Consider the following 17,365-nt stretch of genomic DNA (forward strand, 5'->3'; position numbering starts at 1 on the left):
ACTACTTAATTCTATTTTATTTTTATTTATTTTATATATGTTGCAAACAATGCTTACTTGGATACTGAGTCGGTAAAAAGAATTTAATATTTTGTTGATTAAAATAATCAATCTTATTTTATTCCTTGGTTTATTAAATTATTTAATAACAAGTACTATGATATATAATTTATTTATACACATACCATATAATTTACTATATATATAATATTAAAATATAATACCAACGACAATGTTATAATATGATTACAAAATTATTCAAAAATCGATTTAAAAAGATCAAAGGAAATTCATGTATACAACAACCTAACTCGTGCTTAACAATATATACTTATAATATACCAAAATTTAAACCATATCGCGAGGATTAAGCAAATTATTTGTGTCCGATACAACAATATAGTTTACCTCAAATGGCCAGTTTTAGTAACATGAAATTCACATTTGGCCCCAATCATAGGATGGCTGAATTATTTATTCTCCTTATTATACACTTTTTTTATTTGGTATATTCTAACTTAACAGCATTTGTAAAGATCTCTTATTACACGCTTAATCAAAAATAAAATCACTAAAACTTAGAACCTCATAAACCATGAAAACTCATTATCCATAAACCTAGAAACTCAACAACGACAGAACGCGAAGAAACGCAGAAAACAGACTCCCAACTACTATGTTCGTTTTTCTTCTTCTTCCTTTATCATGTTCCTCATTCCATATGTTGGGTTCTTCTTTTTTCCCTCAATTTTGCTACAACACTGTTTTACAACAAAACCACCGTGCCGGAGTCGTTGTCGCCGCTGTTTGTTCTTCTTCTTCAAGGGTGAGACTTCTTGTCTCCTTACTTTGCTCACATTTCCCGATTAAATCGAAAAGGGCTAATGTTATTCCAAACCCTAATTTCTTTCTTCCTTCATACAAATTAGTCTTCAGAAAATGTTACCATGTAATGTGAGTCAAAATATGGAACTCTTGTACTTCATAAATTGTAAGTCTTACTATTTTCTTTACTTTGTTTTTCCTTTAATAGAATTTATAGAATTACCTTCAACTCCTCTCTATCTTTCAGTTTGTCTTCACCTCTTAATATTTTGTCGTCAGTTTGTTTATAAATTTATCATTTTTAATATTAGTAAATTTACATGCGGGTTGTTGTAATTTTTAAATTGAATGAATGAATAATTTTATTTCAAAAAAATTAATAGAATTTATGGGTATTAAATATTGCAGATCCGTTATTTGATTTGTTCAATGGTGCACCTAGACTATGGTTCTATAAAAAATAAAATAAAATAAGATGGTTCTAAAGTTTCTTGAATGCTCTGTTTTTTTTACACAGTTTTGAAGCTATTTGGCTCTACAGTTTCTTGAATGCTCATTGTATAGTACATAGAACCTCTCTTGAGTTAACTATAATAATTATCTCTTCTAAGATAATTATTTAAAAATACATTTGTATAATGAATATTTAATTGTAAATAAAACTGTCTAAATTCCTTTTAGCTAAAAGAATTGTCCCAGTTTTACGATGCACCGGTAAGTTATTCATGAAACTGATAAATAAAATCAAAATTTTACAATATTATATGTTTTTATGATAAAGAATACAGAGTAGAGACAAAATTAGCGACTAAATTACAAACAAAAATTGCAATGGTTCTTTTGAATGACATTTATTCTGGCGGTGAGTTTTTTTTTTCTTTTCTTTTCTTTTTATAGTTCTAGTATTTACTATATATCATAATAATATAATAATTTGATTAACTGATTAATTATATTATTCTTACATATTATAAATTATCATATTAGTTATATATTAGTTATGCTGATTGAATGTAAGCCAAAAAATATTATGCTGATCATACATACTTTATATTTATTTTGGTAGTTAATAGTAATTTATTTTTCAAGAATGCATAAATATAATTTCTTTTTTGTTGAACACCCTTTTTGCCAAAAACTATAACTTAAATTGAAATTCATTACAGTATCTTTTTGTATCTTTAATATTATATTAATGGTTGTAGTATTTCAATTTTGTTCGATCATTTAAAAAAAGATTAAAATATAATAAATCATAATAATGTGTTTAATGTTATATATTTATGATTATATTTTATTGTATTAAAAAATTTTAAAAATAAAAATAAAATTAAACTCATAAATCTATTTCAATAATTGAGCTCATATTTTTATTGATGTTTTAACAAAGTATTCGATTTACATCATAAAAATATAAATAAAAAAAAAAAGTAACAATAACTAACAAATTAAAATAATATTTTTAGTAGAAATAGTCCAAGTCTTCCTCTTCTACATTTTAAGCTTCCATGTTTTCATTCTTTTGAATCTTCACTAATTTTGTATTCGATTAAAAAGTAGAAGTCTCATACTCATCAATTTTGCGCTATATCAAAATAAATAGAAGTATCATTTTTACCAGTCACTCCATAATTTATGTAAAAACAATAGAAAAGGTAAAACTCAATTTATCTCATGGACGTATTCATCCTTGTAGCCTATAAATGGAGAACAAAAAATTAAAGCAATGGGAGTTTTATTTTCCTAAAAAATTATAATAGAGGAAATAAAGTTTTTATTTGTTTCTAAGATCAAAAAAGAAAACTATCATCTTTTTCAAATCAATTGATAACTATAAACAAATTCAAACTCTTTTTAATAGCATCACCACCTTATTCAGAGCATCCACACAACCACCTCCGTCAACTTTGACCTCTGGCGAACCACCACCACAAATGTTATCGCTAGAGCGTCCACTCAGCCACCACTGTCAACTTCGTCCCTCGATGAACCACCACCGCAGGCAACTCCCATTTTGTGGCCGTTTTTTGTGTTTGTTCTCTCTCACTTAACAATGAAACTTATTTATCTCTCTGTGTGTTTGTTTACTTTTTATTAAAAAAAACATTCACAATAAATAAATATTAAATTACTTAGATGTGACATATTTTTAATTTTTGAGTTGTTAAGACACAAGTTGTACCACTTGGTGCCTTTAAAATTCGATTTTAAAACCTAAAATAATAAAAATTTATTCCTAAACGGATTAACTAGATGAAACATCTTTTTACTCCTTAGATTTTTGAGACACGAATTGTAACTTGATAGTCTTAAAACTCATTTTTTTTCAAAATAATTATTCAAATCAAAGAAAACTCATTTTTTTTGTCAAAATAACTTTTTTTTATCACCAACAAAACACAATTTCTTTATAAGCAAACAACACATCTGCATTTTCTACCAAAGAACTATGTAACTTTAATTTCTCCATCGCACCGGAAGATACGTAGGAGAAAGATCACATTCTTGTCAAACACACTAATAAAAATTTCTTTTTTTCCTCTCTTTTTTAAGTACACATTTATTTCAAAATCATATTAAAAAAATAACTGATATTCATATTTAATAGTAATGAGAAATCAATATATTTAAGTTAATATTAATTTTCTACAATTAAGTATAGGTAACCGTACTTTTAGCGGATGTTGTAGGGTGCTAGTATCTTCCCTATGCATAATCAACTCCGAAACTCAAAATTTGATTTCGAACACCATTATTTTTAAGTGTTTTCCAATATTTTTTTCTTATTTTAAAATAAATTTTGGTAACGATTCCATTGAATTCGAGAAACACTCAAAATTTTAGACCATGACTATGGTAAAATTCACACGTGTATATAATTAGGAATGTTCATAAGTACGTGTAAATTCGTGAACCCAATCATTTCAATCAATATAGTCCATATTTTGACCTAATCCATTCAAATTTGGGTCTATCTCGAAACAATTCATTGAAATCCAATTATGTTCATTTTGAGCAATAAATTATGCATTTTGAACCTAAGAACCCACGAAATCAACTCATTGATGTAACATATATTTTTGTATTTATTTATTTACTATTGATGTCTAATTAAGTATGAGTTCAAATAACATTTGTATGAGTTAATTATGGTAGAATTTATCATCTCTTCTAAAATAAAATAAAAATAAATTAGCCATTGGACTATATTTAAAAATTTGTTGTTAATTTAATTAATTTAAGTATTTTGTTGTATTTGTAGATGTATTTAAATATTATATAATATGTTGTGATATAATTTATTATTTTTTAAATATTTAAATTTAATTACAAATTTTAAAATAAAAAAGTGTATTTTTTTTATTACCGACAAATTCAACCCAATCAAATTATAATCGGGTGATTTTGTTTGAATTTAATAAAAAAATTATGAATCGAGAGTTCAACCCATCTCAAATAAAAATTTTATTTGAATATCAACTTTGAACAAAGACTAATCAATTTAACTCATATACACTCCTTATAATGCACAAATTTATTAAATTATGTATCTTAAATGTCATGTTACAACATTATAAGAATTTAGATCAAGAAATTTAAACTATTGTTCACCATATTATAAGAACTAAAATGTAGTCCGTTCCAATGAAAAATATATTAATATAAATTAATATATTTAATTTTTAAAAAATATTTTAAAAACATTAATTTGTGCGGTTGAGAGAGTTGTTCATGTATATGACTTAACAACCTCTAGATCTCTCTGCTGCAATAATTCAATGTTGATAAATAATTTGTTGACAAAAAAAAAAAAGATGTTAAGAAATTAAAAAATTTCATCGTCTTCCAAAATAATAGAAGGTGTGACACTGTAAAAACAATTGTTATATTGTTATAAGTGTGGCATGTTCATCTCATGTTAACAAAAGTTTGAAATGTGGCTCAATAAATATCAAAGTAGTTTGAGAACTATATAACTGCATTAAATTTTTTATAAAAAGAAATCCATTAAGTATTTTACAAAAAAAGATCCATTAATTTTTTGTTGAAACTTTTACTTGATAATACTCAAGTAAACTCATCTCATAGCCCCTTTTACAACTATTGATCCTATTTTCCAACACACAATGCTCTCTCTTGAATTTCTAGTTCGTTAACTTCAATAAGATCAATCTTGCAATTATGTTTCATAGTTGATGATCTACAATAGTGTATTTTTGGATAGATGGTTAGTTTTGTAAATCTATCGTGAAAAAAAAATGTAGTTTTTAGTAAAAATTTAAATTTATTATAATTATGTCAACTTTATCATCTGTTTAAACATGTGTTTGATTAACCAAATTTTCACTCATTGTTTTGTTGATTTTATTTTCAATTAAATGAAGTTATTTTGTGTTTATGAAAGGAACAATGAACTTTTGTAAAAAATCCATAGAACTTCAAAGCCTATTATTTAGTGAGGACTTTTATGATACATTGAAAAATTAACATATTTTAATGGGTAAATACCACCTATAGTCCCTTAACTTAATTTCAGTTAACGATTTAGTCATTTATCTTTTTTTTCCCCGTTTTGGTCCTTTATGTTTTTAAATAATTTCAGGATTACCCTTTAAGTGAGGTTCGGTTAAGAAAACGTTAAAAAATCCTTCATACGTTTTCTCTTCATTTAAGTTTTCTCTCTCATTTCTCTTTATGTTGTTTGGTTTCTGTTGTCATCTCCCTTCTCCAAATTCTCAAATTCATAAACCCTAACTTTCCCATCTCCCTTCTCCAAATTCCTAAATTCATGAACCCTAACTTTCCCAAATTCACGATTCATTTGCAATTTCAATTCTCGAGTTCATGGCTGCCTCTTTCACAAATGGGGCAAACTCAACCTCCTACAACTCAACATCGTACAACTATGGTTCTTTTATTTCTAATGGAGCTACAACCGCAAACAAAATCAACTTCATCCAACAAGCAAAGATTACTAAAATAAGAACTAAATCGCAAACTGAGACAATTTGGGAACATAATGGAACTTACTAGCTACTGAGAATGTGAGGAAACTGAAATCGTCAACTGAATAACGACTTCATCTTCGCTTCTCTGAAGGAAACTACAAACTGGACAAATGAAGAGAAATTGCAAAAGAATCGTGAATTTAGGAGAGTGAAGACAAATGAGAAAGTTAGGGTTCATGGATTTGAGAATTTGGAGAAGGGAGATGACAACAGAAGTCAAACAACATAAAGAGAAATGGGAGAGAAAACCTAAATGAAGAGAAAATGGAGGAGGGATTTTTTTAACAATTTTTTAACATAACCTCACTTAAAGGGTAACCCTGAAATTATTTAAAAACATAAAGGACCAAAACGGGAAAAAAAAAAGAAGATAAAAGACTAAATCGTTAACTGGAATTAAGTTAAGGGACTATATGTGGTATTTAGCCTATTTTAATACTATCAAAATTAAATTGTCATTAGTTTAAAGACATATCATCCATGTACTACAATTCTTAATTTAGTTAATTTTAATAGGTGTTATCGTGATGCATAAGTTGACAAATTAAAAAAAAATTATTGTTCAAAAAATTAAAAGTATCATGACACATTCTATTTTTAATTGTACTATATATTTACTAGTGTATAATCAGTGCGTCGCACGAAAATAAATCTTGATAAATAAATTGTTATATTAATTTATATATATCAATTCTCATAAATTTTATTGACATTTACATTAAATATATAAGTTGACTTAAAAATAAATAATTTACAAAAAAAAAAAAGTTAAATAAAAAAAATTTATCGTAAACTAAATTAAAAAAAAATCATTTTTTACATTGTCAATGTCACTAATCAAAAGCATGAGTCGCTATTTAATCCTAACGATGATACCTTATTTTTTAATTCTCCAAATAATCTTTTTTCTTTCCAAAAAACTTATTATAAAACAATACTTTTAATTTTAAACAAATAAAAACAATTATTATTGAAAAATTAAATAATTAGATTAGATGAAATAAGAATTTTTAAAATAATGTACATGGACATATATAAATTAAGTAAATTAGTAAATATAAAGATGAGTAAGTAACTTAATAATTTTTTTTTTTTTTATTATTCAACATAGTATGTTACTTATATAAAATACATGACATTTGAGAATTCATATAAATTTTGTTGTATCAAGTGGCAAAATATATTTCATTCTGATACTACTCATAAAATACTAAAGAAAAATAATATTCCCATTACAAAAAAAAAAAATTACAATACACATAATAAAAATTATGATTTTCTTTTATGTTTGAATTTACATATTAGTCTTCGTGAATCCTTTTAATTTGCAAGATATTTAACAATAAATTTAAAAGATAAAATGTATATTATATTAATAAAATTAAAATGTAACAATTGAAAAAAATAGTGTTTTGAAAGATCATTATAGGTTCACAGAAGTATCACATCGTCAAATTGGTGATATAATAGATTTGTTAAAATAGTGTTTGAAGATTATTTAAAAAAAAAAAACAGTCGAATTAGATTATATTTTTTTCTAATTCCTATAAATTATTATTTTTCTCATTAATATTCTAATATTATTATTTTTCTAATTAATATTCTAGAAATTAAGTTATTTGTATTCATAGCTAAAAACTCGTATTTAGAATCGGAGTTAGTAGGACAAATCTTACAAAAAAAATGTTGGAGGATAGAGATATACGTATACATACAATTTTTTAGACAAAATTTAGAAACATAAACAAATAAACAAAAACAGTAGACAAAATTGTACATAGACGCAAGAACGAAATTGTAGACAACTTTCTCACGAATTTTATCAGACAAAAACAGTAGTCGCACAGTTCTAACAACCAAATTTCATGACACCTCGTTAGGAGAAATTGAAATAACAAAATCTAGTTTTTTTTAGTAGATGAATAACGAATCTTTGGTAAAAAAAAAAAAAAAGGGAATTGTGTATACATGATAATATGAATGATATTTATAAAGAAGACAAGATTACTGACTTGACTATTTTTTTTTTAATTATGAAAAAACAGAAAAAAATAGGTCCTACCGGGAGTCGAACCCAGGTCGCTGGATTCAAAGTCCAGAGTGCTAACCACTACACCATAGAACCAACTGATGATAATCTACTGCTTTTATTACATACGTTGTATATTCAATCACATAACTACCGACAAACAAAAATCTCCTTAAACTTTCAATTCAAAAGAACTTCCAGTTTTTAATCCAAATTAAAAAAATATATATATAATTAGTGAAGAATAATCATTTTTCCGAAATAAAAATAAAAATTCACGCCATTTTTAGCAAAAGTATTTATGTCAATCAACCAACCATCATTATGATCTTTGCTTCTAATTCTTTGAGTGGAATTTTGACAAAGAATCACATGCTCTCTTTCATGAATGAATTTTCAATTTTAAAATTATTTTCTATCTCTTGTAACCCTAGTAAAGCTCCTACTATTATTCAAGTTAGTCGGCGTCTCCCTTCTTACAATTGAGTTTCCCTTAGTTTTACCTTTTCTTAAAATGTTTTTTTTTTTCTCTTAGTAACGTTGGTTGGTTTTTGTTTATTTACTTCATTTGTTTTTTTATCTTTAGTCCTTTTAAGTATTTGATTTTTTAATCAATTTTTTTTAAATTAAGATGTAATTAATGATGTTTTTTTAATTGTATATATAAAAATTCAAAACATGCATTAAATTAATTTAATAATATTTTTAATAAATAGTATATTTAATCATTTTTACTTATATATGAATCTGGGGAAGTATGATATAGGCTGTGTATTTTGATTAAAAATGTAAGAAAATGTAAAACTTTGTAATGTTGAATTTTTATGTTGTTGCAAAACCTACCTAAATATTTTTTTTTTTTTTTTTTATGAAAAGGAGTAGGCAAGCCTCCTAACAACAACCAGCAAAAACTAAAAGTGTTTCATGTCTCTATCCGTTAAAGTAGTAAAATCAATAATTCAACTAAATATCATATTTTTATTAACTAAAAAATACCATATTTAAGCAAAAGAGTTCAAATTTTAATTCGTCTCACAACGAATATATTTTATCGAAATTTGAATATATATATATATAAAATAAAGGTGTCAATTTTACAAATCAATTACAATTTATATATTTGGGACGTCAAAAAGATTATTTGACTAAATAAGTTTCACTAAAGAAAATTTTCAAAATTCCAAAATTATGTGAGCTAATTGGAGACATAAATTCACTATTTCAAATAATTTTTGTTAAGAATTATTTTCTTTTTAATAAAGATTTAATTTTTTAAAAAAATAGATTTAATTTTTTTGTAAAAACTTTCTGAAAAAAATATTCAATTTTATCCACAAAAAAATCTTCAGAATTTCCCAAAAAAATGTTTGATTTTTCTTTTTAAAATTTTTCAAGAAAAAATTTACAATTCTTATTCAAAATAATTAATTTCAAATATTTTACAAGAGAGTTTATCGAGAATTGTATTTTAGGCGTTTGTATTAGTTAATTCAGATATTTATTTTTGTAGATTTAAAAATATTAAAAGATAAAAAAACTTTAAATTAATAAACCAAAACCTCAAAAAATTATTTTAATAAGAAGCTATAATTAAAGGACTTATTAAATGATGGTTAATTACCACTTTAAGACTTAATTGACATTTATAATTTATAGTATATTTAAGGCTAAATTACAGTCCTTAACTTAATTTCAGGTAAGGTTTTAGTCTTTTTTTTTTTTTTTTTTTTTTTTGACTTGGTCCTTTATTTTAATTTTAAGTGACAATTTGATATTTTATGTTTTAAAATTTCAACAATTATATCCTTTTTTATACAAAAATTCAAAAAAAAAATTCAACTAAAACTCATAAAATTAATTATATTCTTCAATATAATACAAATTTCATCAAATTCATAGCGCAAATCTTTAAATAAACTCATATTTTTATACTTTATTTGATATTTTTAGGAATAAAGGACTAAATCAGAAAAAAAAAGATAAAAGACTAAAATATTACCTGAAATTAAGTTAAGAGATCACGGATGTAATTTAACCTATATTTAAAATAAAGTTTAGATAAACACTCGTGTCTTAATATCATATGTCTACTTTTTCAATTGTGTCAAATATAATATTCAGATGTAATTAATTTTTAAATTTGAAAGCAAAGATAAATTTAGAAAGAAAAAAATTAAACCTAATATATGTTATAGATGTAACCTCGATCTATATATATATATAAAATACTGCCGACCAATAATTTGTACTAGACCTGACAGGTTTTTTTTTTTTTTTTTCTAGATCCTCTCTTTCCAAAACTATATACCTAAATGTCTATTTTTTTTCTTATTTACAAGTCGCTATTTGGAATGGCGACTTCCTTAAGGAAGCCCAAGTTCCAAAAGGCGACTTCCCACGTGACTTTTTTTTTTAAAAAAAATTTAATTTTCTTTTTAATTTTTAATAGATAACATAAATATTATATATATAATTAATTAATATAAAAATAAATAAATAGAAATTTTAAATTAAAAAATGTTTTTAGTAAACCCAAATTTTAAATAGGCAATTTTCAAAAGTTTTTTTTAAAAAAAGAAAATTTAATTCAATTTTTATTGAAATAATAAAAGTAATATATATAATTAATATAATTCATATAAATAGATAAATAAAAATTTTAAATTACAATAAAATTTTAAGAAATTTAATTTCGAAAATGCCGATTTCACAAAAAAAAAATTTATAAATTATTTCAATTTTTATTGAAATAACAAAAAGTAATATATATATATATATATATATATATATATAATTCATAAAAATAGATTTATAGAAATTTTAATTTATCTATTTTTATGAATTATATTAATTATATATATTAATTTTATTATTTCAATAAAAATTGAATTAATTTTTTTTTTAAAAAAAACTTTTGAAAATTGGCCATTTTAAACTTGGGTTTACTAAAAATAATTTTTTTTTAAATTTATATTTATTTATTTTTATATTAATTAATTACATATATAATATTTATGTTATCTATTAAAAATTAAAAAAAAATTGAAATTTTTTTTTAGTTAAAAAAATCAAGTAGGAAGTCGCCATTTGAAACTTGGACTTTCTTAAAAAAGTCGCCATTCCAAATCCCAACTTGTAAGTAAGAAAAAAAAAGAGACATTTAAGTACATAGTTTTTAAAAGATGGTATTTAAAAAAAAAAAATTCAGAAAGAGGGTAGTAAAAAAAAAAACCCGACCTGACAGTATATATATACAACATTTCGATTTTTATTTAAACTAAAACTTGAAACAAGTGTAGAAGTAGAAACATTTATCATTTTTTGAAAAAATATCTTCCAATTAAAATATTTACTATTGTTAAAAAAACTTAAAATAATTTTTAAAACTTTCAAGAAAAGAAAAAAAAAATTCAGTACATTGTATAATAGTAGTTTTCAAAAAGAAAACCTTGAGAAATAAATGTTGACTATTTTAAACTAAAAAAAGGTGATCGTTACAAATAACAAAAATCATTTTAAATATATACTACTAACAGAAAAAAAAACAAATTACGATATTTTTATTTTTCCACCATAAAAAGTTGACCATAGAAACAAAAAAAGACTAAAAGAAGGTTTAATCACTTATCTGGAGAACAACTTACTAACATGCCTAAGTAAAGCATACTATGTTGCTATAAATTCAGGTGCTGACGAACAACAACAACAACAAAAACTAAAATTTTCTTTTTCCATTAAAAAAAACTAAAATCTTCTATTGCATTTCCAAAAAAAAAAACCACAACAATCTTGAATAAAAAAAACCAAACGATTGGAGATGGAAGTGCCTGTAGTGATTGTAGGTGCAGGGCCTGCTGGCTTAGCAACCTCAGCATGTCTTAATAAACATTCAATTCCAAACATTGTCTTAGAAAAAGATGATTGTCATGCACCTCTTTGGAGAAAAAAAACTTATGATCGTTTAAAACTTCACTTGAGTAAAGAATTTTGTAACCTACCTCACATGTCATTCTCATCTGATTTACCAACTTTTGTCCCTAGGGTTGGTTTCCTTCGTTATTTAGATGATTATGTGACTCATATGAAGATCGACATTCGGTGTAACCGGTATGTCGATGATGCTTCATATGATGTTAATGGTGGGAAATGGAGGGTTAGTGTGAAGGGCACTACATCATTTGTTGATGATGAGATTTATGTTGCTGATTATTTAGTTGTTGCAACTGGAGAGAATTGTGAAGCTTATATTCCCAAGATAAATGGGCTTGAAAGCTTTGAAGGTGAATACATTCATTGTAGTAATTATTTGAATGGAAGACCATGGTATAATAAAAATGTATTGGTTGTTGGTAGTGGAAATTCTGGCATGGAGATTAGTTATGATCTCTCAACTTGGGGTGCAAATACCTCCATAGTTATTAGAAGTCCTGTAAGTTTTCTCTATCTCTTTCAAAATAGACATAAATTATAAAATTAATTATCTTCAGTTTTGTCATCTCTAAGACTTTAAAGATATTGTTTTTTTTTTTTTAAATAAAAATTTGATTAAATATATCGTATTTTCTTTTTAGTCCCTCTAAATTAAATTAAATATGAATTTTTACACAATCTTAATTTTCACTAGAAGAGGAGATCTCATATTTACAAATAAAATTATTCTTTTGCTTGAAAAAGACAACAAATCTAAATCTAAATGTATGAATAAATAAATTAAATTTTGTTGTAATGAATATACCAATATGTTTTTGTATATATGTTGATCTAAGAAATGTATATGATGTATTTAGGTACATTATTTTTCAAAAGAAATGGTGTACATGGGAATGTGTATGCTGAAATACTTAAATGTAGAAACGGTGGACAAGTTGATGGTGGGTATGAGCAAAATGAAGTATGGAGATATGTCCAAGTACGGCTTGATCCGACCAAAAGAAGGACCTTTCGCCATGAAAAATAGCGGTAAACGTACCCCAACCATTGATGTTGGTTGCGTTAAAAAGATCAAGAAAGGCATAGTCAAGGTAAGTTTAAATTTATATTTGCATCAAATGTTAATTTACTTATGATAAAATAACAATGAGGATTGTCATGTATTCAGGTATACCCAGCAATTTCAACCATAAAAAATGACAAGATCGTTGAGTTTGCAGATGGAAAAAGTGGTAAATTTGACGTTATAATCTTTGCTACTGGATACAGAACCAATGTGCATAAGTGGCTTAAGGTGCATTATTATAAATATGTAATTACACCAAAATTAATGTAGATATATTTGATCAGGAAGTTAATTAATTATATGACTAATTAATTAATGCAGGATTACAAAGAGATGTTCAATGAGAATGGAATACCAAAACGGTGTTATCCAAATCACTGGAAAGGAGAGAAAGGAATATACTGTGCTGGATTCACAAAAAGAGCGTTACAAGGAATTGCTTATGATGCGAAGCAAATAGCAAATGATATCAAACGCGATATTAATGCAAGGAACCAATCTGCAACTGCTTGAGGCCAATGCTCGAATCAACTTATTTTATCATATGACTTAATATTATATGCTGCCAACCTTAAGTAGTACTATAGTGTATTTTTTAAATATTTCATTTGTTTGGTTATGGTATTGTAACATTAAGTTTCAAAACTATGTAATAAAAAATTAGGTTGGGGTCGTGTGTTTGGAGTAGGATATCTATGAAGTAGGGCTACTTTAATCTGGTGTCATACCAGGTAATTTTTTAGGGGTGGAGTGTCGTATTTGTGGGTATTTTATTTTTTTATTATTTTATTGTAAGTGAAATTGATAAATTTTTATATATTAATATATTATTATTTATATATTTGAATTAATTTGAATGAATTGATTTTTATTAAAGCTAATATATATATATATATATATATATATATATATATATATAAGGTAAATGAATTTTTTATTTGAAATATAAAATAAATTAAATGATTTCAATCTATCTGTTAAAAATTGTTAGCAGATGAATTTAATAGTTTTTAATTTTATTGCATGAATAATATATGAATATTTCACCATAACTTTATTGGGGATATACGATGAAGCTGAAATTGGTGGAATAATGAGAAAGTTGAAAATCAGAATGAAATAAACTAGAAGACGCGTAGATGAATAGAGAAGAATGGTGGTGGTGGTAGGTTCGTGGCGGTGGTTGGTTAAAACCGAGAGTGAAGGAGAAAAAACTGAGAGCGAAGGGAAGGAAAAGAGATCATGGTTTTTTGGTGAATGAAGGAAAGACGAACAGCGGCATGACAACGAAGTTGGGACTATCATTAAGATGCAATGGTGTGGCGTGACAGTGTGCCGGTTGAGGTTTGGTGGTGCCTGAGATTGAAAAATTAAGGTTATGTGATTGTAATTAGATTTGGTTATTAGATTCTTCTTTTATATTTTTCCATTTTACTTTTTGTCTATTTTAAAAAATTGAACAATTTTAATAGACACTAAGAAAATAAGACAATTTTATTTTACTTTTCTACAATTGATATAATAGTTTTATTTTTTTAACAATTTTATGTTACATTTAAAATTAATATATTTTGATATTATTAAATTAAATCACTCATAGTTAAATAACATATCATTTATAAATGAGTTTCATGAGTTTGATTATATTTTAGATTTACTATCATCAAGTTAGAACTATTTTTAAATAAAGTTTTTTTGTTATGATTTTAGTTAAAATTAATATTAATAATAAAATTTTAATTTTAATTATAAAAATAATTTATTAAGTTATTTGAGTCAAAATTGAGTAGATAAATGTATAAAAAATTTTAATTTCGTTAATTAAATAGATACTATAATAATGTTGGTAGTACTTATAACTTGTCTTAATTTAGTTAACTAAAATTATTACTCAAAATATTGGTAGTACTTATAACTTGTCCTACTTTTTTATTTTGTTTAAAACACAATTTTACTTTACTTATATAACAATAAAACATAAATCATCAATAATTGAATAATACGTAAGCAAACATAAAAAACTATAGACAAAAAAAATAATTGAATAAAAATTCTTACAAATCAAAAAAGGTAGCGTCGGCTACACCGACGCTAGTTGTTAAAATTTTTAATAATTAGTTAGCGTCTACCGATATTTTTCGCGTCGGTACGGCGTCGCTAATAATTAATAGTGTTAAAAGATAGTTGGTGATCTAGCGTGGGTTGCCGACGCGTAGTGGACGCTAGTTAGCGTCGGTGTCGATCGAACTGACGCTAAGTCTGGAAGCTAAATACAATTTTTTTTGTAGTGATTAAAGCTAAAAAATATATATATGTATACACAAAGTAAATGACTTTTTTATTTATTTTAAATATAAAATAAATTAAATGAATTCAATCTATCTGTTAAAAATTGTTAGTAGATGAATTTAATAGTTTTTAATTTTATTGCATGAATAATATATGAATATTTCACCATAACTTTATTGGATCCTAATTCCTAAAATAAGTTAAAATAAGTGTTTTAATGGAGAGAAAAATGCCAAAAATCGATATGAAATATGATTTACAAAAATATATTCATTTGGACCTTCAATGTGGACATGCGCATGCCCGCAATTACAAGAAACTAGCGGCCGGCAATATTGCTTGAATTTAATCTAGGGATTTTTAGTTTCTGGTGATAGCTTGCGACAAATTTATTGAATTTCATCCTCTCACCATAAATTATTATTATAAAAAAATATAAAATTTATTGATAATTTATAACTCACCATAAATTATTTATTATAAAAAAATATAAAATTTATTGATAATTTATAAGTAACATAATTGGAGTAATTCTAAAGAAGTTATCAAAATGGTCCATAAAAATATTGTTAAATTCTCAAAATATTTCGACCAAAATATTCTCTATTTCGTGACACTAATGTAATATCTATGTGAAATGTCACATAAATCATTACTATATGACATGATAATCTTTAACTAAAAAAAACACAAATGCACTATTTCGATGTATTATTTTCATACACAACTTTTTGCTATATCATGAATTTGAAAGATTAAAATTAGTAACGGTTACAATTTCGAAGATTAAATCATTAATTTTAATAAAATGTTTGAATTTATATCCCTCACAACAACAAGAATGTCACAATATGTCTCATGAAAAATTGAGATAAGAACTTCATAATTCACTTCTCTAACCACCCTAGAGGCAGTGCATATGTGATGGACAATAATTTTTGGGTGAGTATCAAGAAAGTAGTATTCTAAAACTGTATTAATAATTTCCAAAATTCACAAGTACAAGTATATATAGAAGAAGTCAACGTCAACTAAACTCCAACAATTCATTAACATGTATTGTATACACACAAAGAAAGCCACACACGTTTAATTCACGATTACTCATATAAATCTGCTTGAATTATTCAATTTTAAATGACGATATATATATGCATACATTTTAGAATATATCACACATCGTAATGCTCCAACTGAACATCTTTACTCTTCAAAGGCTCATAGACTCCTTGATAAACTTCAAGATGATCCGACAAAGCAGACTTATCAATACTCTGATGATGATAAGACTTACAAACAAAATAGAGCACCGTTTGAATAACAAGCCCAAACAGAAACAAATGAGACAACAACAAGAAACATAGTATCCCATATCCTGTTCTGTTCACCAAACTCAACCCCATATTTTGCACAACCACCTTAGAAAACAAATATTGTATCCCAAAAAATGAAACATTAAGCTTCAAAAATATAAGTATTGACAAACCCATTTTCCCTTTTATCAATTCATTACTCTTCATCATAGCTTTAACTCCATAAGAGTCTTCTAAAACTGTGACAACACTAGCTAATTGCCAAATAACTGTTAGATACAGAGTTCCAAGAAAGTACAAAGTTCCTAAAATTACTAGAATCGCAACACCACCACTTTGAGTTCCAATTGAAATTGCCCATATAATCAAAACTACTATTGCCATAATATTGTAAACAAAAAAAGCTAAAAAAGTGCATAAAAAAGTAACCATGAGTTTTTTCCAAACCTTGGGAACAACGGTCATGACTCTGTTGAAAGTTACCTCTCTTGCGGTATAAATAGAAGCGATGGTGTAGACAACTGCAGAGGTTGATAAAAAAGAGAAAATTAAGAGAAAAGTGAAGTAAACGAGTTTGAAGAGAAAGAAAATGGCCCATTCAGAAGAGATCATGTCAGAAAGTTTTTGGTATTGAGGTGTGTTTTGTGGAGTGTCGATGATTTCCTGTGTGTTGATCAAGATTTTAGTGAAGAGGATGTTGGAGAGTTCTATGTGGATAAGAAAGATGAAGGTGAGAGGGAGGATTAGAGTTAAGGTAATTTGGCTGAAGATCTTTCTCCATGAAATTATGATGTTGTAGGATTCTTTGTAGATGCTAAAGAGTCCCAGAAATTGCATCTCTTCTTGTTCTCTCTCCATGGCTCTGTTTAATTTTCTTCAATGGCTCTAAAATAATAATGTATCA

The 17,365-nt window shown here is 25.5% G+C and overlaps 2 protein-coding genes and 1 non-coding gene across 3 annotated transcripts; 1 reads left to right on the top strand and 2 right to left on the bottom strand.

Annotated features, from left to right (window-relative positions):
• The first annotated feature begins 721 nt into the window (after positions 1 to 721).
• On the top strand, positions 722 to 13,372 carry LOC101493227 (probable indole-3-pyruvate monooxygenase YUCCA10). Its single transcript, XM_004502988.2, has 6 exons — positions 722 to 826; positions 2,687 to 2,827; positions 11,681 to 12,292; positions 12,651 to 12,884; positions 12,962 to 13,087; positions 13,181 to 13,372. The coding sequence occupies exons 1-6, from the start codon at positions 722 to 724 to the stop codon at positions 13,370 to 13,372; spliced, it is 1,410 nt and encodes a 469-aa protein (XP_004503045.2).
• On the bottom strand, positions 7,888 to 7,959 carry TRNAQ-UUG (transfer RNA glutamine (anticodon UUG)). The gene has a single exon. It is a non-coding gene; the product is annotated as a tRNA-Gln (tRNA).
• A 2,803-nt stretch (positions 13,373 to 16,175) lies between the features above and the next one.
• LOC101512421 (uncharacterized) lies at positions 16,176 to 17,365 on the bottom strand. Its single transcript, XM_004502511.4, has one exon. It carries the CDS (start codon positions 17,317 to 17,319, stop codon positions 16,321 to 16,323), a length of 999 nt encoding a protein of 332 aa, XP_004502568.1. The 5' UTR covers positions 17,320 to 17,365; the 3' UTR covers positions 16,176 to 16,320.

The sequence above is a fragment of the Cicer arietinum genome, chromosome 5, assembly GCF_000331145.2.
Source record: "Cicer arietinum cultivar CDC Frontier isolate Library 1 chromosome 5, Cicar.CDCFrontier_v2.0, whole genome shotgun sequence".
In the NCBI taxonomy this organism is placed as follows: domain Eukaryota; kingdom Viridiplantae; phylum Streptophyta; class Magnoliopsida; order Fabales; family Fabaceae; genus Cicer; species Cicer arietinum.

What these genes read in the sequence shown, in the direction of transcription:
- LOC101493227 (XM_004502988.2), top strand. Translation starts at nt 722, where the DNA reads ATGTTGGGTTCTTCTTTTTTCCCTCAATTTTGCTACAACACTGTTTTA. An exon ending in TCGATGAACCACCACCGCAG is followed by an intron (nt 2,828 to 11,680) that starts GCAACTCCCATT and finishes AAACGATTGGAG; the next exon opens with ATGGAAGTGCCTGTAGTGAT. An exon ending in ATGTGCATAAGTGGCTTAAG is followed by an intron (nt 13,088 to 13,180) that starts GTGCATTATTAT and finishes TAATTAATGCAG; the next exon opens with GATTACAAAGAGATGTTCAA.
- LOC101512421 (XM_004502511.4), bottom strand. Translation starts at nt 17,319, where the DNA reads ATGGAGAGAGAACAAGAAGAGATGCAATTTCTGGGACTCTTTAGCATC.